This window comes from Lonchura striata, chromosome 14 (assembly GCF_050655825.1).
Source record: "Lonchura striata isolate lonStrDom1 chromosome 14, ASM5065582v1, whole genome shotgun sequence".
NCBI lineage: Eukaryota > Metazoa > Chordata > Aves > Passeriformes > Estrildidae > Lonchura > Lonchura striata.
In genome coordinates this window covers 3,670,083-3,683,678 of record NC_140716.1, presented here as the reverse complement: position 1 = coordinate 3,683,678, position 13,596 = coordinate 3,670,083, and the positions used below count along the sequence as shown (strand labels likewise).

Below are 13,596 nucleotides of genomic sequence, written 5' to 3'. Positions count from 1 at the left end.
CCGTCACCCTATTTGTTTTCGTACTTCTTCCCCATTCCCCTATTTTTTTTTCGCCAAATCAAAACCACGCGAAGCAGAAAACACTTGGGAGGGAAAACACGCGAAAAAGCTGCGAGCACATAAATGTATAATTATCCTGACGGTATTTATATTTTGGGGCGGTGGGGGGGGGGGGGGGTTAAAGCCCGATCCCGGGTTCGCCGCCCGCGACCGCGGAGGGAAGGCAGGGAAGGCGCGGGGGGTTCCGCGGAGCCTTACCCGGGTGGGAGTGGAGGCTGATGCCCGACGCGAGGAATTTTCCGGGCTGGAGGGCGGCGGGGAGCCCGGCAGCCATGGGCCCGGCGGCGGGGGCCAGGCGGCCCGTGGCTCCCAGGCGGTGGCTCTCCATGGCCAGCCCGGAGAGCAGCGGAGGGGGGCCGTGCACCGAGCGGGGGGGCCCGAAATCTCGGCCATCCATCATCCACTCGCCGGCTTCACGGAGTCTCCCGGATCGCTGTCGATGCCCGCCACCACCGCCTTCCCGCCCCCCCCCCCCCGCCCCCCACCCCCCTTCTCCTCCTCCCCCAAAAAATCAGATGGTTTTCAAAAATAAGGCGTCCAAGCGTCCCATGGCGCGGTGCAGGGAGCCAGCCCCGGCGCGGCGGTCTCGGCGCTGCCTGCGAAGGAGAAAAGAAGGGGGAGGTGCGGTGAGCCGACATGCCCCGACACCCCCCTGCTCACAGCCACCCCCAAAAATACCCCCCAAAGCCCACCCTCAATCTTCCCGGAGTGGAGGATAGAAAAGGGGGAAAAAGCGGGGAGAAAAAAAAAAAAATCTAAGGAAAACTTGTGGCAAAAGGCAGGCAGAAAAAAAAAAAAACTAAGTACTTAAAAATAATATTTTAAGAATTTAAACTTTTGTCCCCAAGAGTTACATTTGTCACGGCCGCAGCCCCGGCCGGGCAGGGCAGCGCCCGCCCGCAACCCGGGACCGACCGGCGGGGACGCGGCACCGCACTTCGCCCCGGAAAACAAACACACAAATCCCAAAATAACAACAACAACAACAAAAAAAAAACCACCCACTCAAATATTTCCTCTTTTCCTTTCTTTCCCCACCTTTTTTTTTTTAGTTCTTTAATTTTTTTTTTTTATTTTCCCCCTCTTTTCTTTATTTCTCCCCCGCCGCCGGCTCCGGCGGCGGCATCTCTCCGGTAGCCGAGTTTCTCGCTTCTTTTGGAGCTCATTCCCACGGCTCCAAACCACCGACTGGGCTTGTTGTTTAGGTTGGGGTTTTTTATTTTTCCTTTCTGCAGCGCCACTTTCACTCGGGAAAACAAAACCCGTATTAACGTTTCCCGGCACAGCTTAAAAAAACCAAAAAAAACCAACCCAACCGTATACATAAAACTATCTATATTTGTACTCGCAGCCTGATGAAAGGCTCCACTCGCCCGCTGTATTTTGTATAGCGAGAAGTAACAAACAGTGCGTGGATGAAGTGGAGGTTCTCCCCCTCAAACCCTCTCCAAGCGCTACCGGAGCCCCGGGAGCCGCCGCTCCGGCCCCGCCGCCCGTCCCGGCTCCCGGGCGGGTGCTCCAGCGCGGGGGAGGAATGATTTAAAAAAAAAAAAAAAAACTAAAACAAAGGAAAAAAAGAAATAAAGAAGAGAGAAATGCTAAATCACAAAATTCTACCCCAAAAAAATCTCACTGCTTTGCTTTGTTGGGGGTTTTAAAAAATTATTTTCGAGTGGATTCTAAAATTAATTAAAGCCTGCCTGCGTGGCTGCTCGGGGCGAGCCGCACCCCGAGGGCTGCGGGAGCGGCCGGATCCCGGCTGGAAAGTAATCAATAATGGGGGAAAAAAGCTAAAAAGGGGGAAAAAGCGGGAGGATGCGGCGGAAGAGAAGGGTCGGGGGTGGGGGGAGATGGGACCGCCGCCCCGGGCTCGGGGTGCGGATCCGGGTGCGGGTCCTACCTCGGCGCGGTCAGGCCGCCTGGTCGCGGGGCATGGCGGCGGTGCGGGGCTGGGGCGGGGGGTGCCGGCTCGCCGCCCTGCCCGCCGCCCGGCTCCTCCGCTGCTCCGCTCCGCTCCTCAGGGGCAGCAGCGCGGGAGCGACGCGGTGGCGGCCGCGCCATGGAGCGGCGGGGCCCCGCCGAGCTGCAGCATCGCCTCCACAACCCCCCCCCCTTCCCGGGCCGGCCCCGCGCGCGCGGCTCGGCGGCGCTTAAGGGAAGAGGAGGGAAAAAAAAAAAAAAAGAAAAAAAAAAAGAGAGAGAGAGGAATAAAAAAAAAATTAGGGAGGGAAAAAAAATTATTAAAAAAAAAAAAAAGGGGAGCGCGAGCGCGGGGCGGGAGGGAGGGAGGGAAAAAACGGGGGAATGGGGGAGGGAAAAACGGCGGCGGCGGGGCTATGAAACACGCATTGTTCTCGGCGCGGCGGGGGCGGGCCCGCGGCTGCTCTGCGCCTTCCCATTGGTCGGCCGGGCTGTCACTCAGCGGCGGGTAAACAGGCGGCTGTTTCCAGGCCCCCCGCTCGCCCCGCCCCCGGCGCTCCCGCTGCTGTTTCCAGGCCGCCCCCGCGCTGCCGCCCGGAGCGGGCGGGCGGTTGGCGGGAGCGGCCGCGGGTCCCCGCTCCGAGCGGGGCCGTGAGGGGGGAGCGCCCCGCGACCCCCTCCATTATCTGTGGGGTTAAATCCTTCATCCCGCCCGGGCAGGGCTGAGGGGGAAGTGCCGCCGGGCCCTCTCCCACGGCCCCGCCGCGGACAAAGCGGCCTTTCAGGGCCGGGGGGGAGCGGGGGAGGGTCCCCTGCCCTCCCTGAGGGCCCCGCCTCCCAAAAAATTCAAAAATAGGGTGAAAAGGGACGCTGGGGGAGGAGACATTGACACATTCCCCCCCTCTGGATTGTGAGCGGGGCGGCCCCCCCTGCACTGCCACACTAACTTTTACTTTTCTTTCCATTTTTTTCTTTTCCTTTCTATTTTTAATTTATTTTTCTCCCCCCCCCCCCCCACAATTTTTGATGTGTTTTTCCCTTTCCCCACTTCTTCCCCTGGGAGAAGTGGGGGGGAACACCTCACGGCTGCCAAACCCCCCCGCTCTTTTCCCGCTTCTTTACTTAATCAAACAAAAATCGGCTTTTATAACGAAAAAGGAGAGGAAGGAAAATACAATCTAATTTAATCCGGTATAAATTAAAAGTAATAATAATAAAGCGTCCCCCCCCCAACCGCCCGGACAGGAGTTTCGAGGAACCCACCGGGACATCGGCCAGAAAAGAAGAGAAACAGCCCCAAAAATCTGCTCATTTTTAAACATTCCAAGCAAAATCGAGTTTGTCGAAAAGCTCTCACGCTGCTCAAGGCCCTGGTTTAACGCGAAAATAATCATAATAAATAACAATAATATATATTTATGTTTTTATTTATATTTAAGAGCAAAACTGCGTCAGAGGCGAGGGCTCAAACCCCGCTGCCTCCAAGGGGAGGGCGCTTCTTTTCCCAGTCTCCTTTAGTAAACCAAAAAAAAAACCAAAAAGAAACCGGGGGAATTGGGGGTGAGAGGGGGAGAAGGAAAAAAAAAATAATGGTTTGATCGCTTTTATGTGGCTTTAAAAGCGTATTTTATAAATGTTTAATGCCTTCACGCCCGGACCTCCCCGCCGCTGTCCCCGGGCCGGGGGGTTGGCATATCATAAATCAGGGAAATGATAATAAAAAATAGAAAAAGCAGGTTCGGGCGGGGCGGGGGGGATCGGCCCCCCCTGCCTGCAACTCCAGCCCTTCCTCCTCCTCCTCCTCCTCCTCCTCCCCTTCCCCCGGCCGGGAGCCATCTTGTACAGCAGCTCCTGGCTGGGGTATCGCTGCTGCAAAACACCCTCAAAAAAAAAAAAGAGTGAAAAAAAAAAGTACTTCCGACCTAATATACGCGTTTTTCTAATTATTATTGTTATTGTTATTGTTGCGATTATTCTCCCCTCTCCGGCGCGGTGCTGTTTCCCCGCTGTTTTCCACATGGAATCTCAGCCCCGCTTGTTTTCTCCCTATTATTTCCCCCACTGATCCCCCCCAACACCGCAATGGGGGGGCTGCGAGCCCCCCGTAAAATTTGGGGGGGATGGCGGCCGCTCCCACAATTTCCCCCCCGCGCCAAAGCTTTTCCGCAAGCAGCGCTTTCTCCAAAAATACCTATTTTTATTAAAAATAACATCGGGGCGGGGAAGGGGGGGGGGTGGGGTGGGTTGTCCCGCGAGCAGCCGCACGGTGTTGTGGCCCCCCCATTCCCATTCCCATTCCCGTTCCCGTTCCCATCCCGATCCCATTCCCATTCCCATTGCCATCCCGATCCCATTCCCATCCCGATCCCGGTGCCCCGGGCTCCCGGCAAGTTCCCACGGTGCCGCCCGCCCCCGGGCCGCCCCCCGTCCCCCCCGCACCCCCCTCCCGCCCGGCTCCGCTCCCTCCATCTCTTCCCTTCTGCTTTTTCCTTAATTTTCTTTTCTTTCCCCTTCTTCCCCTTCCCCCTCCCCCAGCTATTTATTCTCCATTTTGTTTTGTTTTGGCGTTTCTTCCTGGTTCGGTTTGGTTTGGGTTTTTTTCCTTCTTTTTTCCCATTCTTCCCTTCTCTCCCCTCCCCGGGCGAACCCGAAATTCCCGGTGGCCGCCCCCGTCCCGGTGCCCGCGGAGGCGGAGGGCAGCGGGCAGGAGGCAGCGGAGCGGTGCAGCCCCCAGCCCCACACCGGGCACTGCCCCCCGCTCCCGGGATGCAGGTAGGACGGGAAGGAGGAATTTGGGAGTGGGGGGAGCTGGGGGAGGCTCTCTGGAGACGTGGGAGGCAAAGCAAAGCGATGCCCCCCACCCCCAACAAATCTCCTCCGTTTTGGGGGACTGCCAAGGTGTGTGTGGGGGGCTGGGGACACTCACCCCTTCATTGCCAACCCAGCTCTTGACTTCAACTCACAGACTGGGCACAGGCCCTGCTGCCGGACCCCCATCCCCATCTGCTGGGACCCCCAAAATCCCCTTTTTTCCCCCCACAATAAACCCCCCCATCCCGTGCTCCCCATCCTTAGCTGGGGGGGGGTGCTGTGCATCCTTCCCGCCCGCTGTTTTTAACGTGCTTACTACACGTTTTCAGGGTGTTTTTGGAGCTATATTTAAAGCGTGCAGTCAGTGGCTGGATTTAGAAATCCAGGCATAAATCACATTAAAACGCGGACGGCGACGATCCCAACGCGTCGGCAAAAGCTTTGCCCTGATTTCATTCCTTCCTTCCCATCTTAAAAGCAGAACCAAGTCTGACAGCAAGGTCCTATCTCCCCCCCCCTCCCCAAAATAAAACCCTGTAGGGACAGAGGTGGGATTTGAAGGCAAGGGGGGCCCTGCTGGGGTTTATTCTGATGCATCCATGGCGATTTATTATCGATGGGGGGGCTCGGATAATTCCAAAGCCTGGGGTCTCTCCCCACCCCAGCCCCTGTGAAGGAGCTGCCATCCGTGGGGAGGGGGCTGCGGAGTGGGGGGGTCCCAATGAGGAGATCCCCAAGGAAACGGTTTGGGAACTGAGCGAAGAATTTCTGATTAATGACCAGAACAGCTCGGGATTTCGGCTTTCTCCATAAATCCTGGCTGATTACAACCCTTGTGCTCAGCCTGGCTTTGCATGGAGGGGGGAGCCCAAAAAGCGACCCCCGCCAGGGGCTGTACCCAGTGCCTGGCAGCAGCTGGGGGCTGCAGCATCCTCACCACCCCAGCCAGAGCAGGGAAGAAGGGAGAGGGGCCAGGGGGTGCACAGGGATGTGGTTGGTGCCCTTCCCCCCAGTTCACAGCAGTTCTGATCCCGGAGCTCTGGGGTTTGTAAAGCCAAACATGTCCCAAACCAGGCTGGTTTCGAGTCCAAATACAGACCGATGGGTTTTTTTCCCTTGCCTGGTGCAGGAGGGTGGGTATTTATGCACAATCCCGCCCTGTTTTCCTGCTCTGCCACCTGTGCACTCACTGCCACCCCAAATCCTGAACTGGGATCCCCCAGTGCCAAGACCTGCCCCATGCTGGCTGCCCTTTGCTTTCCACGAGCTCCACCAAGCCCCTCTACTGGGCTTTTTTCACAGCTAGCCTGGCTCTTGGATACATCAGACTGGATTTTTTTTTTTTCCCTTTTACCCAATAATAAGCTTTTTTCATCCAAGATCGGAGGAAAAAATAGTCAGGGAGGAGGGTTGACATTCACAACCCATAGAGAGCTTTGAGAAGAGCACCAGCCCCAAAGCTGTAATTACTGCCTGCATTTTTTGGCTAGGGATCAGCTGCTAAATTGGTTGTAAGGCACGGAAACGGCAGTTACACCTTTCAGCGGAAAAAATGTGGTTTAGTGGAGAAACGTGCACGGGAAACCTCCCCAAAACTGCAGTCCCCATACAACACTCCACTGTTACAGGTTCTGCATTTGGGAGCTTAAAACAACCCTCACCTCCAGGTGAGCTGAGCTCAGAATGACAAGACCTTCTGCATCAACACAGTAAATTGGGGATTTTTCCCTTGATCTTTCAGTTAAATCGAAAATACCCTCCTGGATGCAGGACACAAGCAAGAGGGAGGCAGGAGCATGTGCTATTTTGAGGTTTGATATAAAATAGATACCCTTGGCTCCAGCATTTCTCCATAGCCCAGCCCACTGGAGCTGCAGGTACTTTCGTATGCATACAAAACATTCTAACATGGAAAATATTCACAGCTGCTCTCGCTGTTTTGACAGGGGGGAAGGAATCGCGGGGCATGTTAAGGAGATATTAAAAGCTGTGGTTTGAAGCTCCTAAAGCATTTACTCAGCGGGAGAGCCAGAGAAAGAAGTTTAGAAGTTAACTGCATACTTGTGTGCCTTTGCTCTGTCCTTCTTAAAATTCACCTCTCCTATCTGCTTCTAATTTAAACAAGCAGAGCCCTCCAGGAACTGGAAAATCCAGATTTGCAGCATCTCCCAGGGAAAGACGATTTCCTACGTGCTCCCCCCTAGCGCGAGGGTCCTGCTGAAGGTTAAACTCGTGAGTGCCTTTGGTTTTGCACCAAGTTAATCTCCCCACAAAATAAAAGACTGGGGAAGTGTTGGTGAAAACTGCACTGATGCTGCTGGCTGGTCCCCGGCTTGCTCCCATCCCTGTTCCAGAGCCAAACATGGATTTCACCACCTCTGCCAGCACTGAGTGCTCATCCCCACACTGCACCCTGGCCTGCTTCAGCTTCCCTGCCTGAAAACAGGGTAAACCCATCCACCTCCCCGGGGTACATTAGGGTGGCTTAAAATTAAACACTCACAAATGTATTTTCAAATCCCTTCATGAAAGGCATGAGAAGCACTGGGTGTTAACAGAATAGATCCTTCACCTTTTAACAGCTGTTAATTGCCATTAAAACCAAACCTGCACAGCTTTATTGGAGCAGCATCTGAGTTTCCGTGTCGCATGCCGTGCGTTGCAAAGCCCTCGGTCGTGCCCTCCTGCACGTGCCCGCTGCCAGGACGAGCTGTGGTGGATAAATCCTGCCTCACCCGTGGTTATCTTGCATTTTGGGGCCTTTTGGAGGGTTTCCTGGTGCCAGGTTTTTCCCTGTGCCGTCCTGCGAGTCGCTGCAGCAGTTGCAAGGAGCTCATCGCACCTGCCCTCGACTTGCAGCGGGAAAGAAGACGGGATGCAAGACGTGTTCCCAAAAATACCCCGAGGAAGCAAGCAGGAGCCTGCCCTCGAGGAACTGGGTCCCTGGGGCTGAATCCAGCCCGCAGCTGCCAGCAAAAGCACGTGCTGGGTGTCACAGGGCTGGGAATAGCTCTCTGTGACCAAGGTGGAGTAAATCAACAGGCAGGGCTGGGAAAAGGCTGCCAGCACTGCTCCCCCTCTCCCATCCACCGTGCTGGGGGGTCCCTTCCCTGCTGCTTTTGGGGTTCATTGACCTGATCCCTTCCGTGGCATCCCCCAATCGCCCTGCAGCCTAGATCTGAGTGCCAGGCAGGGGGGAAAACCTTGGGAAAACGCTGTGGCAGAAGCTCTCCTAGGGAGGTTGTGGAATCACCATCTCTGGATGTGTTTTAAAAAAAGACTGGACTTGGCACTTGGTGCTATGGTCTAGTCGTGGTGTTAGGGCATAGGTTGATGATCTTAGAGGTCTCTTCCAACCTCATTATTCTGTGATTCTGTGATTCTCTGTGAAGCCGCTGGCTCGTCACATCCCTCACAGGTGCTTTGTGCACTCCCAAACATCCAGACCCACCTGGGGGTGCCCCGTGCTGCCAAACTGCGGGTGCTGAAGCACACGAGGTGCGTTCAGCAGGGCTCCCTGACTCTGAGCATCTTGCCAGACCCCAGGGTTTCATCTCCCCTGCATCCAGCACAAGGAGAGGATGTCCAGGGCTGGCTCCCAGGGCTATCCCATCTCTGTTCCCATCGCCCAGCCCTCTGCGTGGGGGAAGGGGAGGTTGGACAAGACGAGCCCTTTCTGCTCCACAAAGCTCGTCAGCCAGCAGCGCTGGGCTTATAATTATTATTTGCTTAAAGACGAGCCGAGCAGCTATAGACAAAAAAGTCCCCTCTTGTCGGAGCTGGAATTTGATGTCCTAACGACTGTTTTTGTACTGTGCCTGTTAGAGGAAAGAGCTCGGCAGGAGGGGGAAAGAGAGATTTAATTATAGAGCTGCATTGTGATTTTGCACACATAGCTGGCTGTTGTAATCAGGTTACAAGTGTATCTGATTTTCTTCCCTCCCCTCCCTCTTCCTCCTCTTTCTCTTTCTTTTCTTCTTTTTTTTTTCCCTCCCCCTTTTTCCTTTTGGTGGTCCAAATTAGTTGCTTATGTTTGGGTGTTGCAGAGATGAGCTGTTACTTGCCTTCAGTGAAGATCTTGATCTAGGGAACAGTGTTTCCAAAGAACCTCGGCAGCTCTTTGCCAAAGGAAGGCAAAGATTCCCAGCTCCAGCAGAAACCCATGAGGATGTGCTGGGCATTTGCATCCCACCCTCCCAGGACTCCCTTCCCACCATCTAATTAAGGGAAGACACCTATATAAATATGTGTGTGTGTGTATGCAATATATATATATATATATATATATATATATATATATATATATATATATATATATATATATATATATATATATATATATATATATATATATATATATATATATATCCTCCTCCATGCTCCCCACCAAATTCCTTCACATCCAGGATTCCCTCAATAAATTGATGCACTTGAAGAAGAGGAGGAACCCAATTTAACTTACCTGGGGCAGGAGAAGAGAAAGAGAGGAGACAAGAACCTTTTTAAAAGAAACTTAGTCTTTTCCCTATCTGAGGCAAGTGATGCCGCACTGGGATTGGGGGCTGTTGTTGGGTTCATTTAGGAATCCATTGTTGTCCATGTGAATTCTTTTTTACATTTCAAATAACAGGATTATTTCCCCAGGGGGTAATATCCTGTAATTTGAACACAATAATGGGAATAAATTACTTACTTAGAACTAATAACGACAGCCTGATTCCAATATATATAGGAACTGTAACAGCTTTGGTTAGTTAAAGTGTAATTGTGTCGACGGATGACATTTTCTTTCAAAGGAATCTGAATGACTTTTAATTAAATTTGCTGGGGGTGGGGAGGAGAGGGAGAGATACACTGGGAGATCTCAGCTGCTGAGGCTGCGGCTGGTCCCAGCCTCGGTGGCCCAAGCCCAGCTTTGCCCCAGGCTGGGTGTCCATCCACGGTTGTGGAGTTTTAAAATCAGGCACAGAACGGAGGAGAAACCAGCACCAAACCCCCACAGCCCAGAGATGGAGGGGGTGGGGAGGATGAAGAGGACACTGAGGCTGGAAGGATCCAGGGGATGGAAGGATGGAGCCCAGCCCATTTCCCAGCCTGGCAGAGGGCAGGGCAGTGCCCAAATCCTGCCCTGGGGCACCAGAGGTGCCTCTACCTTTGCTGGGAAACAGAGGAGCTGATGCAGGGCGGGAGGCACCAGCAGCCAGGCAGGGCAGCTCTGCTGCTCGCACTGGAGTCACAGAATCCAGGATGGTTTGGGTTGAAGGGAATCTCAAAGACCATCTTGTTCTACCTCCTGCCCTGGGCAGGGACACCTTCCCCTATCCCAGGTTGTTCCAAGCCCCATCCGGCCTGGCCTTGGACATTGCCAGGAATCCAGGGGCAGCCACAGCTTCTCTGGGCACCCTGTGCCAGGGCCTGCCCACCCTCACAGGGAAGAATTTCTCCCTTATACTCAATCTAACTCTGCCCTCTGTCAGTGAGAAGCCATTCCCCCTTTGTCCTGTCCCTCCATCCCTCGTCCAAAATCCCTCTCCAGATCTCTTAGAGCCCCTTTAGGCACTGGAAGGGGCTCTAAAATCTCCCTGGAGCTTTCTCCTCTCTGAGCTGAACACCCCCAACCCAATATTGTTACCTCAGCCCAAGGGTTCTCCAGGGAAGGCAGCTCTGATGAGGGGGATCTGCAGCAGCAGCTGTGCATCCCAGCTCCTCGCCCTCACCCCAAAACTCCAGTGCAAGCCCCGGGCTCTGCACATCTCCTCACCGCTGCCTTCCGTGCCCACCGCTCCTCAGGTTTATTTCTGAATCAGCAGCACGCGAGGTTCCCTTCAGAGGCAGAAAATAAAAAGAGCTGCAGTGTGCAGAAAGCCAAGTTCCTGCCCCAAAATAATCCTGGAGAGGAGCGGCGTGCTGCTGCCAGTGGCTCCGGCCTCCTCCAGGACTCATTTTCCTCTGTTTATCTTAAAAATATTTCTGTGCTGAGGTCCCACCCCGCGCGGCGGAGCCCTGCGAGGCCGCCTCCAGCCTGACACACGGCCTCTTGTTTATCCACAGCCAGTTTTACAAATAGCTTATTAAGCCCAGAGGTCTGTTTGCTGGAGGAAAACCTCACAGAGCAGCTCCTGCAGCCCCTCCCGAGGCTCCTGCCAGCTGTGCCCCCTCCCCAAACCCCTCTGATGTGCATCCAGGGGCTCGGGCTTCTGTGGCTGCAGACATCAGCATCTGCCGGGGTTGGGAGTCGCTCCTGCTTTGATAAAATAACCAGAGTGCTGCTGGTGGGTCCCCCAGCACTCTCAGGCTCTCCCTGTTCCCAGGCTGATGTCCCAGATGGGATTTTGGCATGGCACAGGAATGCTGTGCCATGATTTACTTGATTTATGATTATATGATTTATGTGATTTATGCTCCCACAGTGGAGCTGCTGGGAAGTTTTTTGCCTTTTGCAAGACCCTCCTGCAAGGGCTGCTGGTTTTGGCGTGGGGGGGTTTGAAGGGGTTTGGGTTGCAAGAAGAATATTTTGAGGGTTGCTGGAAACATGTCCAAAGCCATGAGAGATGAGGACAGTTGGATACTGTGTATGGTGGTCCTGGCAGGAGCCCAGGGGGACAGTGACTCAGATTCCCCCTGTGCCTCCACTGCCCACCTGGGCCTGGCATCCCCAGGAGGGAGCTGGGATGGGAGTTTCAGCCCACAGCAAATTGTCAGGGATGTCCCACCGGGCTCAAGCCTGACCACGGGCACCTCTCTGACCACAGGGACCATCAAACCCTGCCCAAGCACCTCTGTCCCTGCTGCCACCGCTGTGCCCAATCCCCAGCATCCCACCCCACCCTGGGATGCCCATCCTGGGCATCCCCTCCCCAGGACCCCCCAGAGCATCGCTCCCGGAGCACGCGGCCAGGCAGAGCCCCGTAACACAGCAACATTCATAGCCCAGCCGAGGAGATTGAGTTACCTGCCCCTGGAAGAATAAAGGAGGCATTCAGCCATTTTTTTAAAGTCTTTTCCCCTGCCAAGGCCAGACACGGCGGTGACGGTGGCGCACAGAGGCAGGGAAACACGAGCCCCTCTCCTCTCCCTCCGAGGGTGACCCCAATCTGCCCCACATCCCCCGCTTCCCCGACCCTTTAACACCCAGGGAAGCACATGCTTGGCTCACCCGTCACGAGCTCCCTTATCTTTTAATAAAACCTTTAAGAGCAGAAGTCAGGCAATGCCGGCACAAAGGCAGCTCAGCCTCCTCCCGGGACATTAATCATTTTCTTTGACACGTTTTGCTAATTAGCCAAAGCGTTTGCCTCGACAGGGGAGAAACTGGGGCCTGGGAAAAAAAAAAAAAAAATTAGAAGAAGGGGGAGAGGTGGAAAGGGAGGAAGAAATGGGGGAAGAAGGAGCTGACGCCACCCCTGTGTGATCCAGCATCCCTGGGCATCACCTTGCTGGGAGAGAGCCCAGTCCTAAACCCATCCCAGGGATTTTGAAGCACCATGAGCTGCAATACACATTTTACCTTCCCCATCCCACTCCTGGTTACCCCAATAGTGCTGATTGCAGCCGTGAAGGGTTATTTGAAACGCGCTGTTTGGAGGTTTAACTCCTGCCTCTATCTTTTACACGGCTGTTAATCCTCAGGACACATGTTTCCTATCAGCCCTTGATATTTAACATATAACAAGTGTCTTATTAAATCCCAGGGACTGGCTCCATGCAGACCTCTCCCCCCAGGACCTATCCTGAGGACATCCCAAAGGCAGATGGGGCACCCTGCCTTGGGCACACTTTTGGGGTGTAGAGTTTGTTATAATCAGCAGGGAGAGAACTAGAGTGGGGTGAAGGCTCCTCTGCACAGGAATTCAGCATTTAAATTGGCTGAGCAGCTATCGCTCCCACACGTGAGGAAACCCCTCAGAATTTTAAAAAACACGTTATTCTTAAAGGTTTTCTGGCAATGCTGTGGTGGCCAGTGAGCCCATCTCAGGCAGGAGCTACTGCCTCAGCATGGCTTCTTCTCCTGAGTCCGACTCGGTTTTCAAAGGACTTGATGTTTTCTGGGGGAGAGATACCACAGAGAGAGCAACTCGCAGTGAATTCCCTCTAATCCACAGCAGCCAAAGTAGAAAATCCCAAGGAGAAAGCAACGCCTGCTCATCCCTCCCTCCAGCCCAGCATGGCAAAATACTGGCTCCTGTCCCATCCCTGAACATCAGCTCTCCATCCCAACTCCTTAGGGAAGGGCAAGGCAGAAAACCACACAGCACAATCCCCTTTTCTCCACAAAACCAAGGGTAAGAACAACAAAATTGGGTGATACAGCCCCTCACATGATGTCAGGACACCCCACTGCCCACAGCAACTGTCCCATCCCCATCCATGGGTACAAGGGAGCAGGAGCAGCATCCCAGAGCCACGTCAGTCCTTTGGGGAGTGTAAGAAAAACAAATCACAGCTCTTTGCTCCTCTCCAGCACAAGTTTCTCATTGCTGTGGGATGACACACACCACCTCCTCCAAAACAAGGCTCTGTATTATTATTCTGTTTCTAATTTGGGGGTTGGAAATGATTTTCCATGCCAGATTCCAAACTAAACCAGTGCCCCCCCCACCCAAAAAAAAAAAATTGCTGATGTGCTTTCCAGAGAGCAGTGGCACAGTCAGTGCTCCGTGAGGAAAGGCTGAAGGTGTGGCACACAGCAGTAAGCACCACAGAACATCCCTCTCAATGCCTATTTCCAAGAAAAAGCATTTTAAAAGAGCCAATTCAGTTAAACAGAGAGCTGGCCCAGCCTCCTGCTGCAACCGAGCCTGGGAT

General features: G+C 53.9%; 1 protein-coding gene across 5 annotated transcripts in view; it reads right to left on the bottom strand.

Annotated features, from left to right (window-relative positions):
• The window catches only part of TNRC18 (trinucleotide repeat containing 18), a 56,052-nt gene extending 53,941 nt beyond the window's left edge, over positions 1–2,111 (bottom strand). For all 5 annotated transcript variants that reach the window (XM_031506163.3, XM_021549493.4, XM_085592144.1 and 2 more), the window contains exons 1-2: positions 1,961–2,111; positions 259–656 (exon numbers count right to left, since the gene is read on the bottom strand). In XM_031506163.3, the coding sequence (XP_031362023.3) occupies positions 259–460 (202 nt within the window). In that variant the 5' untranslated portion in view covers positions 461–656; positions 1,961–2,111. The remainder of the gene's footprint in view (positions 1–258; positions 657–1,960) is intronic.
• Positions 2,112–13,596: the final 11,485 nt, after the last annotated feature.